This window comes from Scomber scombrus, chromosome 6 (assembly GCF_963691925.1).
Source record: "Scomber scombrus chromosome 6, fScoSco1.1, whole genome shotgun sequence".
In the NCBI taxonomy this organism is placed as follows: Eukaryota; Metazoa; Chordata; class Actinopteri; order Scombriformes; family Scombridae; genus Scomber; species Scomber scombrus.
This window is the reverse complement of record NC_084975.1, coordinates 12,377,102-12,392,463: the sequence shown is the minus strand read 5'-3', so window position 1 is coordinate 12,392,463 and position 15,362 is coordinate 12,377,102. Positions and strand designations below refer to the sequence as shown.

Below are 15,362 nucleotides of genomic sequence, written 5' to 3'. Positions count from 1 at the left end.
AGCTCACTAGGAACTCCCATTCAGCATAGTGCATAATTATACATCAGTTTCTTTTTTGTTGTCATCTGAACATACATTGTTTGTGTTGATAATCCTAAACGCAGACAGGAATATGCAGTGTTTAACCTGTTTGGCCTAATAAAGTGTTTGTGTCCTCTTTGTCTTGCAGGATTGGTCAAGCTCGGAGTTCACTGTGTAACATGCCAGAAAGTCGCCATAAAGATTGTCAACCGTGAGAAACTCAGTGAGTCAGTACTAATGAAGGTAAGTTTACAGTTTTCAGTCCCTGCAGTGGCTTTCAGTGTTGCAGTCAAGGTTGTTGAAGTAGTTAGTTTTTACTCTGCTGACCCCTGTGTCTCTTCTTCTGAAGATATTTTTTTAAACTTTTTTTTATTTCTATATCTATATATGAGAATAAAGTGTAATACTTGTCAAATTCCTAAAAACTTCAAATTTTGCAAGTTTGAGTGTTCTGTTGGTGCATATGGTTTTACATGAACCCAACATAACCACCTTCTCCTTCTTCAAGTCTGGCTCAGGACTTTTATTATTAACATTATTCCTCTCTCTCTCTCTCTCTCTCTCTCTCTCTCTCTCTCTCTCTCTCTCTCTCTCTCTCTCTCTCTCTCTCTCTCTCTCTCTCTCCAAAATGCATAAATGCGGCAGGTCGGCTGAATGAAGCAACACTAAGAGTTAGACTGTGACTGAGTCACTTCTTTGACACATAACATCTGGGCTGACTGCCAGGTGGCATTTCAAAAATCAAAATTATGAAGAGTGGACTGCTTATGTGGCTGATGCTGCAAAAAATGTTTGAATATGAGTGATTTATGTCATAATACACTTCGTTAAGAGTGGAATCATTGGATGAGTTAGTGACAGTTTGTCTTTGAAGCAGCTGATTTTCATTCTTTTTAAATTGCAAACTGAAGGACTCAGCTACTGTTTGGTTCACTCATCATGAGTCAGAGCTTCCAAGAAAACCTGGGTTAGTGCAACAATAAAGCAATTTTTTTGGCAACTGTAATTAATATACCGTCACTCTTAGATGCATCAAAATCTTTTGAACAAAACATTTTTATTTATAATTTTCACTGTTACACACACAGTCACTTTTTGAAGGGTAGCCTACAATATGGATTTTTCTCTTCTTATTACATCCCAGGGCTCCTGCTGGGCAGTCTTATTCAGTACCCGCTCAAAACTGGCATGCTGCAAAATTGGCCTTTGTGTTTATGTAATAGTTGTAAAGAAACTGAAGAGAGAAGGAAGATAAAGGACAACGAGATGCTGCAACCTGAAAATTGTCTTTCACAGGACTCACGCAGAGAGAAGAGCCCACTGTAATTGTTTGCTTATGAGCTGGAAAGCAGGAAGCGGATGGGTTTGCTCACAGCGCAGGTTATCAGCAAATGGAAAATCCCTCGTTTTGCATCACATCTGTGGCAGCGTCATTAGACTTGAGATGAAAAGCTCTCCCTGCTCAGATATTGCTGTTTGATAAACAGTCGGTATTAATCAGCATCTTGCTGTGTCAGTGTCTCCCGAAGTCTTTCTCACTCACTGCTGTCATGCTCCGGAAGTTGCTCTCTTTCTATCTCTTACTCAGCTCAACATGCAGTCTAATATTTTCATCAGGAAAAGACAGGTCGATTCTGTCGCTTCAGCACTGACAAAAGTATTATTAGTTGTAGCAGAAGTAGTTGCCGGAACCATTGTAACATGTGACAGCAGAGAGGGAGGTAACAGGATAATGTCCTAACCCAGGTGCTTCACATTGTGCTATCCTGAAGAAGAAAAGGATAGTAAAAGATGCCAAATGCTGACAGGTTTCCGACAGGACCAAGGCTTTTGCTGAAGCTGCAGTTCAGAGCCAATTACCAAATTTTCAGCCATTGTCATTCTTCTCTCAACTGCTAGTCCCTGGTGGGTTTGTATATGTGCATATGTGACAGCACGTGTGTGTTCATTTATGTGCCAGGTGGGATTAAATTATGGAGGTGCCAGGGGCAAGTGAATTACCCTGAGTCATGCCAAAAATTGTCATCAGTTACCAATATTTCATGTTAAAAAATCTTTCAAACAAAGTTCAGCTGCCCAGGTTTTCTTACTATCAGATAAGGATCAGATACAGAAATCTGTTTGTGTATAACTGTTTCAGCTGGCTCGGATGTAATGAGCATTGCTTTTATGGAAATAATGTGTATGATGGTGTGTGTGTCATCCACATGTAACAGATAAAATTCAGTATTTTGCAGCATTTGGAAAACAAATTTATATACTGTAAACATGCAGATGTTGTGTGTTTGTCAGCATTTCTATCCCCTCATATACACAGTGTGTATTGATTTGTTTATTGACTACCGATATACAGTACCTTGGGGCCTCAATTCTAATTCAAAGCCTCTGTAGCAATGTACCTTGCACCTTTATACAGTAAATTATTAGTCTGACTCATAGACCACACTTTTTGTGTGGTCACTTGTGAAGTTCCGTCTGGTTTTGGAACACACTGGTGTCACACATCTATTTAAAAAACAGTCTTATACTGAGGTTCTTTCAGTGGTGGCTGTACAGGATTTTTTCTAACTCAAATCCAGCAGCCACTTTCCCATATTCCCCGAGTAGTGAACATAACAGTCTATGTGTCTGTTCTCTGGCCTGCCTGTGTGGCTGTCAGCCTGTCAGAGTCATCGGGCTGCACTGTACTGCATGGCTCAGACTGTGAAATGTCACCTTTTAATATGCTAATGTCTTGGGTCCCCACTGTGCCATTAGGGAAGAATTTGACTCTCCTGGACAGGTGTGTGTGTGTGTGTGTGTGTGTGTGTGTGTGTGTGTGTGTGTGTGTGTGTGTGTGTGTGTGTGTGTGTGTGTGTGTGTGTGTGTGTGTGTGTGTGTGTGTGTGTGTGTGTGTGTGTGTGTGTGTGTGTGTGTGTGTGTGTGTGTGTGTGTGTGTGTGTGTGAACACGCAACACTGACATAGTACGCACATCCCAGACACATCCCAGACACACATTGGGTGCACATACTCACACAAGAGTTCATAAAAATGTGTGTACATGTGTCATAGTGACACACACACACACATATCAATATGTATGCACACAGACACATTCTCTATGACACATGTCACTCCTCTACGTCTGTCCTTTCCCTGACTGGCCTTGTGAGTCAGGGGTCTGTGGATATGAGGAGACTGGTTGAATTAATTGTCTCAGAATAACTGGGGTCTTTCCTCCACTCTGTGTTTTGAACTTTATATAACTAATATTGAACTCTTTGGTCCACAGCCCCACAGGCTATGACACTACGGACAATGGAGACTTTGGATTGTCTTGGAAAATGAATTTGTCTATGAACATTATGTCAGTTTGTTACTAGAGAATGAGCTTTGACTTCAAAGAGCAAGTGCCAGTGTTATTCTTTTTTATTCACTTCTAAGCAGAAAACCTAACAACGAAGTAAGTTGAATAGTAATACGAGGCTCCATCTGTGGGAAGTGGCTGTCTGTCATGTTTCACATGATGAGAGAGAAACCGACAGAAAGAGAAAACACAATATGCGCACATATGACAGTATGTCTGCAGTCGTTGGCATTGAGGCCAAATAGAATAAAGTATGGCGATCCGATACAAAGTGAAGCCTAGAACCAACACTGTGTGTGTGTGTGTGTGTGTGTGTGTGTGTGTGTGTGTGTGTGTGTGTGTGTGTGTGTGTGTGTGTGTGTGTGTGTGTGTGTGTGTGTGTGTGTGTGCCTTGAGGGAGTAGTTAATGTTTCTGAAACTCAGCCAGCCCTCTCCCTCTATCGCTGCCATATCTCTATGCCGTGGGGCCGTAGGGTGGAGAGGGAAAGGGAGGAAGGGTGAGAGAGAGCAAGGCTCAGGAGATAGAGATGGACATGCTGTGAGAATCCCTGCTGAGACAAGATAACACAGATGCCTTAGTAAGTACACCACGTCTCTACTCACATTTCCTGTCAAGAGCGCCTGTGTTTTCTTCTTGCTGTATTAATGTGTCATTTGCACAGAGAAATTGTTAGCGTTCATATGATCACAGAGGATTGTGCAATTCAAATAATGATTATACTAATTATACAGTTGAATGTGATGATGATATGTAGGAAAAAGTCAAAGTGCAGGGCAGGCCAAAGAACATCTATTCCTAAAATATCACTTTCTATTGTAAGGTAGGGATTTTATTGAGATGGAGCTCCTTCCATTCTCTGAAAGGTAAAAACTCAAATTATCAAATTCTGCTTTCATGAGAATTTTTCAAAATAGGGTCACAAGCCAGAAATGATTGAGAGTCCCTTTATTAATAGGGCTGGGTATAATTTAACAGTTTTCAATTTTAGTGCTGATACAGAAACAGGTTTTCAGTAGTGACAGTAAAACAAAACATTTTTCAGTGCCTTGCTTTAGGGAAGGTAAACATGTTTTTCTTTAAACCCTTTTTCTATTGAACAAAAGAGGCTTTACGGATTTTAATGTTGGCTAAACACAAGGAACTGTACAAGATTTTTGCTCAAATAATACACTCCAGAACTGCTAATTTAAAAAAATTCAGGAACAATTGGATCAAAGAAAACAAGGTTTTAAATCTGACCAAGGCACTCAGTGCCAGCTCTAAGTATTTGACAAGTTACTTTGTAAAGATTTGCTGAGGTCCAATGTCCAGCCTTACTGATAATGCATTAGGCTTGGGTGCCTCACTTTTGTTGAGCTGTTTGCACTGGTCATTTAGTTACTCTCATGAAGTATCATGTATCTGTCTTTACCCCTTTTCTGATTATACCTGGGGTAAATATTGTATATTCTATGTTGGAGTGCAGTTCCCCTATGCATTGAAGAACCATCCACCTGCTGTAATAGTGATGGTTATACTGATGACTATGACATGGTGGAGAAAATGGACATTGAGTAGAATCTTGCTGCTGCAGTCAACAACGGTCTGACAAGCTTTCCTTGAGATCAGAGGATTCACTGTACCATATTTCATACCATATTACCTATCATTATGCTGAGTGGAGCAACTTCTCTAATCCGCAGTTTAGTCTCGGGGTGAGTTAAATTGTTACTAGCCGCTAGCACTAACAACTAGCTGAGGGAGAAGGGTATCTTTAGCATGCAGCAGTTGGTAGTTTTTCCCTCTGAGCCAGTGAGCTTGTGGCGGCTGCTGCTGTTGGGATAAGGACAACTAATTAGCCGGAGTGACTCTCTCTCCTCCTGAAGCAGCGCAACTTCAAAGTCACTCTACTGTCCCCAAGCCCAGAGAGAGAAAGGAAGAGATGGAGGGGAGGGATGGAGTCCAGGATGAAGGGAGATAGTGGGAAGGGAAGAGTGTGTGTGGGGATGGTTAGAAATGGATAGTGAACATGAAGTTAGAACACTTTGGATGTGTTGTGAAGTAGATCTCTACATAGCTACGCTGTTTTTTTAGTTCAGTGAGGTTACTTGTGGTTTGCAGACTCCATCCTTGATGTCAGTTATAACATTGCAGATGAGAAAATGTGTGTGTGTGTATGTAAGAGAGAAAGAGAGTTTGGAAATGGAGACAGCAGCAGTATAATTGCCCCCTGAAGCAAATAATTGAAGCGCTACGCTAAGGACACCGCATGTAAGAGCTGAGAATGACAAGGCAGTGCCACAGACGGGGTAGATAGCTGCGTTACCTAAAATGGCCCAAAATATAAGGACAGGGATGAGGATCTGTCCACTTTTTTGCATTCAGTCTTCATTAACAAGATCCGTTCTGTTATAATTTCTGATTTCTTTTCCAAAAAATAAGCCTCCTGTATGAAGTTGAAGCAAATTTGTGTAATTTGTCAATTTATAGTCTCTGCATCTGGGCCTGTAATATAAGTACCAAAATATGAGGCAAAGTTTCATTCAAGATGATAGTTTGACACAGTTATATAAGTTTTGTATACACAGCATCTAAAATAACAATTTAGGACTAAAGAAAGAGAGAACAAGTGATAAAGGTTGAGTACATGAACCAGCAGAGATTGTGGTGGGCGGGTGAGGAGCAGAACGCCACAGATGAATCACACAAGGTTTAATCTTGTTATCCCGACACCTCGGTGACAGCACTGCAGCTTTCTTTCTCCGCCATCTCTACTCTTCCCTCCTAATGATTATAGATTGGCCGTTCTCTCCCGCCTCTGTTGTGCCGCGAGTGGGTTGGATATAGAAATGCCTCTAACACTCTCCCGTCCTGCTTAACTTTATGGTGTGTGTGTGTGTGTGTGTTTGTGTGCATGTGTCTATGAATGCAGACACCCCTTAAAATAAATGGGTTTCATATGTTGTGCCTCTGCGCGTTGATCCATCAGCTTTGCATGGTGCTGAGCCAGAAGCCAGGGCTTAGCACACAGTTTGATCTTAACAGGCTGACTTCACAGAATGACTGTAAAAGTACCCACTCTGTTTCTATGCTGTTTGTCTGCCTCTTCTTTCACGCATTTTTGTCTGTTGATATATATTTTTACAATCATATACATCTTTACCTCTGGTTTCAATCTAGTAGATTTTCTGAATGTAGACTATAACTGTGTTATATAACAAATTCTGAACAAAAATAACACATGATCAGTTATACTTGTTATATCATAGTAGACATTGGCCAACACAATATTCCCTGAAAAAAATGCACTCTTCCTATTGTCACAGTTTTTCCCTGTCCCTTGTTCCTTCAAAGCATTCTGTAAGAACCTAAATAAAAAAAGGTTTATCCTGAAGCTGTAAGGCCTTACAAAGCACTTTGTCTGTTATCAATCAATATGAAAGTCAATGAGCATTCAGCATCCTAATTTGATTTCCAATTCCACTATTTCTCCCAATCTGTATTAAGTATCAATGAGGCTCTGGTAAAATGAAAATGGGGAATAGATTTTACCTACAGGGCACCAGATGTTTGGAGATTATGAAGAACTGTTAGCTTTTAGTCATACCTGTGTCACATTGTGCCTCATACTAAATGACATTGACTGAAGACAACAAACATTGAGTTTTACACCATTCTGACTGGTAGCTGGGGATCTAAAACATCCTGGCGAGACGTCTAAAACCGTTAGTGCTGCTGCTCACTGCGGTGACAAAGCTCATCAAACCCACGCAGCGTTGTTTGACTGATTTTATCTCTCATGTCTTATCGAGATAAAACAGAGATGGAGTGCAGACAAAATAATGAAATGGAGGATAGCAGAGCATAAGATGTAGCGGGATCCCCCATTGAGCTCGACAGGAGACAGACAGACGTCTAAACCGATGGCATTTGTTTTTTCTCTTCAAAGGCAACAGCTGCTGTGTTGTCAGATAGATGAGAAAGCTTTGTTTTCTTTTTTATTTGTTGTTGCTTTGGTGTTGCTTTTATCTTTTTCTTTTTTTGTTGCTTTTCCTGTGTGAGGAAATGTATCCAATTCTTCCACCCTTGAGTGGAGTGATGCATGAGCAATGTTAGGACATCAGGAGGAGAGGCTGACGTTGTCACTAAAATAAGAATAGCTGGTCCACCTTAAAGGTCAGTCTACCTTAAGTGAGCCTGGTCAGGTTGTCACTAACTTTGTAGCTGTACTTTTCAACTGCTGAACTGCTGACACATATGTTTTCATTATTTTAACTTTACCAGTATGCAGTATGTAGGGTGTGCACATAGCCAGCCAGTAAATTTGGAGCAGGCTTAGCTCTGGAGCGATGCTTTCAAGGGGACAATAGCAAGGTTTAGTTTTCTTTTTTATATTTGTTTATTTCTTTGTTTTGCGATGGGATTTATTATTTCTTGAAATTACCTGTGGGCCCACAGAAGTGTATTTCAGGTGTGTTTCTTCTCAGCATTGAGTACTGTGGTAATCTTTTATCTATCCTGTTAGGGTAGGGACTGGTAATTGAAAAGGTACATCACATTCCCCTGCGTGAAAATGTGTAGTCAAGCCTTAGTTTTTCCATCCAAATCCATCTTTGACATCTGTTTTTTCTACTGTGCTGCTTGCATTCATAGACACAAACTTATAATGACTTGTATCTCAGAGTGTTGCCTGTCAGTATGTTTAATACAGTGTGTCTTTGTGGGTGAGTTTACTCAGTGTTGGTCGGTACACTTACATTCAGGCTTAATGTGAGTTATGAATCTTTAGTGCTTTGTTGTTCTCTTCATCAACCCTAATAAATGCACAAATATGTACAGAGGAGCTTTTGAAAAATGTTGTGTTGAGATGGTGAAGAGGACTCTTATTCAGTTTTGGTTATATAATTTGTTGTGTGTGTATGTATGTGTGTAATGGTGTATGTGACAATGAAACAGAGCTTTGAAATACTATACTGATGGATAACAAAGTATGTTGCAGTTTGTTACAAGTGTCATTTTATGGCAGTGCTGTGATATGTCTATTTATATACAGTGGCATGTCATCATTTTAACCATCACTATATGTATGATTTGTATGTGTGGGTGTGTGGATGTGCTTTGCATGTATTCTTGTGTGCAAGTCACATGACCGTAAATGACACCTGTGAATGAAAGCTCCCTGACCATCATCTAGTTGCTCAGAGTCAACAAGACAGACAGACAGACTTCTCCCCTTAAGGCACATAATGTCCTCTTGATGGAGGATTTGGTATGTGATAATCTCACAACAGACATGTAGGGTGAATCACAGCTTGTGGACAAGAATGCCTAAAAAAACTAACTGCCACTTAAACAGACACAAACTATGTATACTGTAGTAAATTGTACTCAAGTCTGAAAATGAAGATCTTATGAGCCAAACACACCCCTGATAATGATGCCAAAAAATACCTGTTATTTATTAACTACACACATGGTACAGATGCACTTATCTCATAGTTTAAACTGGAACTCATAGTGTGAACAGGTATCAAATGCACAGTATGTTATTACTGTAATATGAAGAAACAGTAAACAGATCAGTGACATTGCAGATCTGTTTTATAATGCAGCAGCTGTGTGTACAACACAGTCATTATGTGCTCCATATTGACAACTTACTGTGTATTGATTGTGGTAGAAGTAATAATAATTAAGTGGGGTCAATGCTATTAACGCCACTACTAATATCCTGACCTCCTACCTTGAATGTGATCATGGTAGAGGGGAATGCAAGTACTCAGAGAGCCAGAGTTAATCCAGGTAACTCCTCTGTATTCAAGACACTATTTTATCTCTTGATTATGCTGTTAACTTGCTTGCACAAGGCTTGAGCATTATGCACAAGCTACATTAATTTGTGAATCCAGCATAAATTAACCACTTTTAGCTGTTGTGAATAAACAGGGAAATTGGCTCCGTCTTGGCAGTGTTAATGAGCGTGGGACAGATCCTGATGTATATTTGGGAATTTGCGGTCAATATGTTGAACATCTAAAGCAAGACACTTAACTTCATCAGCTCCTTCATCTACAGCCCTGTGGGGATTGTTTGCTAATGACTTTGTTGTGCTACACACTCTCAAGAACACGCTCTCGCTTTCTCCTTTTCTCACTCACTCACACACTACTGTACAAGCCCACAAAGCACAAACACATGCATGTTAATGCATATGGACACTGTTTATTTATCCACATATAGTTTTCTTAGGTAGCCATTCTTAGGGTAAATGTGCATTCATGCACCATATGATTAGGGCACAAGAGTGTTCCTTTTATGTGTCAAAGATTCTCATTCAGTGTAAGACCTAATTAACAAGTGTGGAAACTAAAAGAACTCCCAGATTACATTATTAGAGCTATTCTGAATTTATTTACAAATTTTTGAGCTAATTTGGGTTGTTTCAGTTGACTGGTCTTACACACTGACCTGTTGACTGTCCATTATTGACTCATTTGCCTGGCTAACTATTGACCACTCTCATGTGTCAATGAATAGGCCATGTATTTATATATGGAGATAATTTGTGAGGCAAGTGAATCACTGTTAGCTCATCACCACTGTCTGCTTGAATTACTGCACTAAATAGTCTTCATTATTCATTCATTGCCCACTTTCTTTGTTTAGGTTGTTTTCCTATTATTTTACATTTACCAACACCAGCACAAGTGTAGTTCAAAACCATGTCAGTGTTCCCAGAAATGAATAGTTTTCATAATGGACATCTTTATCATCATCATTTTCTTCTTAGATACTTTGTGGATTCAATTATACTTATATAATATTTAATAATAATTTATTTTTAATAGGCATTTAAAAAATGTCTGCAGAATCCTCAGAGGAAACAAGTTTATCTTTGTGTACAGCACTTTAGAAACAAGTCATCATCCTCACATTCAAATGTAGGTTACTGTAGGTTATTAGATGTACACTTTTATTACTGATAGAGATGACCTTCAGATCTAATCAACTCTGTTCTATGCTCTCATTCTGTAGCCTGTGAAAACCAGTTCATTAATCCACATTTCACATCTCCACTCAATCCAAGGTGACCTTACCAATCTTCTTGTATGAAATATCCCTCTCTTAGGACGTGAGTGACTGAACTGGATGAGTTGACAAAAAAACATTTTCGACGACTGACACAAAAACATGGCTGCCAAAGGCATCCGCTGCCTGCCCGTCACTGATAAATCACTCAACTCAGCTGATGATGAACACCAATGCATATAAATATATACAAATACACATGCACACACCGTTTACCCTCCCCTGACCCATCACAGTCAATCTTGCCAATCAGCCCATGCAGTAGCTTCAAAGATGCTCATGATTATACCCTTTGACCTCAGGGTCTGGAAGAACTCTGTCATTACACTCTATTATGACCAAGGTTATCCAGGGACATGTCTGTTAGTGTGAAATGATGTGGCCTGCCACTGGTCTAAGTGGCAGCTTGATGGATCAGCAGCATGCGTACACATCACAGACATGAGAGAATGAGAGAAAGACAGAAGAAATAAGGAATAGGAGAGGAGGAGGAGTGCCAAAATTGGTCTTGGGTGGGAAGGGGTAATGAGTAAGATTTGAAAGGGTGGGAGATGGATAAAGGATAAGGACTAGGAAGCTAGCAGAGACTATGTCCAGATCGATTTACATGTCTCTGGAATTGATAAAACTCCCCCGTGTGGGGAATTTACCTCCTCACCACAAAGGATGACTGATACAGTGATTATCAGAAGAACCTGCTGCGCAGACTGTGTATCCATGTGTGCTTGCCTGTGTGCATGTGCAGTTGTGTATTTGTGAGGTCCACAGGGTGGAGGGAAGAGTGATAAACAGAGAAAGATGAAAGTAAGAGAGTGATTACTTTTTTCAGTCCAATGACTTTGACTGGAATGGAATCATACAAATATTATTTTATACCGTATTTTGTTTCGCTCTCAGTGGGACTGGCTCAGTAGTAGGAGATAAAAAATCTACCTCATGCACACACACTGCCTCACCAAATACTGTGGCTTTGAGATAATTTATCAAATGCTGCATTCCATTTCTATGCAGATGATACAGTTATCTATCGCTCATCCCCTGCAATATTACAAACCTCTGAATTCCTGCAGGTGGCCTTTGATCTTGTTCAATCCCATTTACTCAGCTTAAGTTGATGCTATTTTCAAATGGCAAAGATTTACCATTTTAATCTTCTTAATATCTCAACTAAAAGTGTTGAAATTTAAATGGTCACAACACCTACATATTTAGGTATTACAGAACTTGTCATTGAAATCACACATTGAAAACCTTGTTTCCAAACTGAAACTTAAATTAAGGTTCTTAAAAAAAAAAAAAAAAAAATTCAGTAACTTTTTTACCTTTATTGGATTGCTCTTTATGAATGCATCTCACCAGTGCCAAAAGAAGTTTGAGACTATACCATAGTGCTTTACTTGTTATTACTGGCTGTTGTAATCTCGTACACCACTTAATTCTGTATGCTGCTGCTAAGTGGTCATTTCTGTATTTTCCCAGACCTTCGCAGACAGCTGTATTGGCCAGGTCTTTCTTGAAAAATACATTTTAATCTGAGTGAGACTTAAATGTATATATACTGTTAAATTCATAGTCTTGAGCCTGTCTCCGTCAATTTCTGAACACATTTTGGTTAAGCAAGAGTGTTCATAATACACACATGAATCCACATCCTGAGACTGCCTTGGTTCATTTTGCCCAATGTTTTTCTAAGAAGGTGTGAAGAGTAGTCTGTGTCTGTGTCTGTGTCTGTGTCTGTGTCTGTGTCTCTGTCTGTGTATGTGCATGCGTGTGCGTTTGCCCTTGAAGCTGATGTCCTTTCTGGTTACAAAGACTGACATATAGTACTCTACAGCCACTAAGTCCTTGCCATTTACATGCATGTGTAAGCACGTACACACAGATACACACATGCATGCACACACACCAGCTTGGCTACCCTCTGCTCCTGGCAGAAAACACCGATTCTGCCCTACTGGCTCACTGACCGACATATGGATGGATGGATGGAGGTGGCTCATAGCTTGCCATGATCAGCGGTGTGTGTGTACAGTGTGTGTGCATCATGCGTTAATGTGTCCACATGTCAAAAGTATGAATGGATGACAAGCTGACTGGTTTTGTCTGTGAGCCAGTAGCCAAGCTGCACTGTCTCCTCCCCTTCTGCTCACTGACAGTTGGACCCACGACCCTTCTCTCCAGCCATTACTCCCCCCCATAGCTTTCTTTGCTTTCACCCATATGTTCTCTTCTCTATACATACTACATATCCTTGCCTGCAATTCTAAATTGAGTTTCATTTTATTTTTATTAATTTGCACAAGTTAAAATCAAATGATGCAAATTTGACAATGTATTATGACAAAGAAAAAATATGTAATAAAACATTACATAATAAAATATTATTTAATCATGTTCTGTCATACTTGATGTAAAAGTGTTTTTACAAAATTACATGTAATGTTTAGACCACTATATCTTATTGAATGTTAACATCTGCTAGTAAGATGTCTAGGAATATAGACAATCAGATGACTGTCTGGTTGAGTAAAGGTAAATCTGTGAATTGGTTGAAAATTGGATAGGATTTGAATTGTATATTTAACATAAGGATATATACAGTACATATATGATAAATTGACAGACACTGATGTTTCTATAATGAAGAAGTTCATTGGGGTCGAAGGGCTCCTAATGTTTTTGGAAGAAGAAAATGACTTCTGCAAAGGGTGGTAGAAAATGTACTCACCCTTGTTGTTGTATGAAAAGTAACAGCAAGTTAAAGAAAAGGTAGAAAACAATGTTTGTCCAGATTATCTTGTCAGATAAATAACTCCTAAATAAAAAAATAAATAAATTCTCCTCTTATTAACCATAAAAGCAGTCATAAAACCATATTTCTGGGATGTACTGAATACAATTAAAGCTTTTGAAATAATATATACAGCACCAATATGGTGCAAATGAATCCATAGTTGTCAAGTGCAGTAGATATAATATCTTTCAGGTGAATTAAAGCCTTGTAGGTGGAATGCTCTCTAATTTCCTTGATTGTCACACGCATTTAGCTCCTCACATTGATGCCTCATTGCCTTACCTGTTATCATCTCACTCTGTCTTGCTGTGCTCTCTTTCTGTCTGTCCTCTATATCTGTCTTTTAGTCTTCTCCATTTCAGAGAATTACATGGTTTATGCTCAAACATTCACTCATCCTTCCTCTGTCTCTCTTTTGTTTTTCCATCCATCCAGCAGATCTTGCATGCATTGTAGCTCCCCTGTTAGCATAGCCACCCCTGTTTTTTTTATCTGACACACATGGCTGCCCTGTTGACTTTGATCCTTAGATCTCAATATCAAGGGACCATTCACTCACTCGCCTGGGGGAGGTGACAGAAATGTCTGTGTTTTCACACAGACGGGAGAAAGGCGGGAGAAAGAGCGCAAGATGCAATAAGTGGAGAGTGAGAGATGACAGAGCCTGTGATCCAATATTTTCCCCTCTGAGACTTTGGGCTGGTTTCTCTGTTCCCTTGCTCTTTGACATATGTGACATGAATATAATCTCTTTACATCTTTGTTGTTGCCTGGCTGTCTCTGATTCTCCATCACTGGACTCTTAGCCACAGTGATGAAACTATTGATGTCACCAGTCATTAGTTTGCTCGTCCATTCAATCCTTTCAGATCCAGGGCTGTAATTTAAAGAATCAATAGCAAGCTGATGGAACTATGTTAAACCGGCTCTCATCCTGTGAATTTGAAGTGACACATGGAACCACAAGTGAATACTGTGCCTCATTTGTCCGTGAAGCTGTAGTCTTCCTAGTCATCCTCCTCTCACACGGGCTTGTTTCACTGTGCTATTACAACATACCATCTGCACCTGCAAATTACACCATAATTACAAGTAATAAATCACATTAGACATACTTTCAAACACAACAATATCAAAATTCAATTACAGGGTGAAGAAAATTGTGCTCTAGCTTTTAATATGGAGCAACAACATGCCGTTCCTTGGAGCCGGGTACTAAGATGTTATGTGTTTATCATTTATCACATAGCATCATTTTTTCTCTTTCAAAGTTGTGAGAGAGATTTCTTGCTTGCAACATACAATACACCATCATGGTTGTAGTTAAAACCTTAACAGGAATCCCCACTGTAGTCCCAACCTATTGATCCATTTAGCTTGGCAGGATATGACACTGATAGGAAACCCTGTGGGTCGAAGCGTCACCAATCAGCCTGTCCACCAACAGGCTACTGTTCTGACGTCTTCCGCTAATGATGTGCATTCCACAGCGATAACCACATGGCTTTACAAGGCAAATTATCTTTCTGTCAAGTAAACAATTTGGATTAGTGTCAGTCTTGCGCTCTTGTCTGACCTCCGCTCTCTAATTAGGTGTTTCTTCTCTAACTATTCTTTCTCCTCTAAACCTGTTCGGTTGTCAGAGAATTTAGCAAATTGCCAATGCATTGAACTGACAAACACAAGAAGAGCACAAGTAACAAGAAGTATAAAGAAGGGGAGGTGTGTGTTCTTCTGACCACCTGTCCATCTGTGCTTTTGTGTGTGGATCAGTGAATGATGTCCAACCGCCTGCTAATAAAGGCTTAATGAAGTGCCACGGAGATATGGCGATTGGAGAGAACTGTCCACACTCACAGATGTGAAACTTAATGAGAGAGTGCGGAGCCATGTACAAGAGCCAGGCCAAGAGAGAGGATGGCCACCTGGCATGTAAACTAACATGAAGTTATGGAGGTGTTGGATCTGTGTGTTTGATGTTTTAAAAAGAAGCGTGTGAACAGTTGGCAATAGTCAGTGTGTGTATTTTTATTTATTATAACTTTTGTCATGCATGTATTGTTTGCAATAATCGATGCAACAGCATACCTTACCCCATTTGCTTGCCAGCAAGGGAGGTGTTCAAATATTT

At 39.8% G+C, this 15,362-nt stretch overlaps 1 protein-coding gene across 1 annotated transcript in view; it reads left to right on the top strand.

Annotated features, from left to right (window-relative positions):
• LOC133982107 (serine/threonine-protein kinase BRSK2) overlaps positions 1 to 15,362 on the top strand; it is a 163,082-nt gene that overhangs the window by 97,142 nt on the left and 50,578 nt on the right. The window contains exon 2 of the mRNA XM_062421029.1: positions 170 to 264. Coding sequence (XP_062277013.1) covers positions 170 to 264 — 95 coding nt within the window. The remainder of the gene's footprint in view (positions 1 to 169; positions 265 to 15,362) is intronic.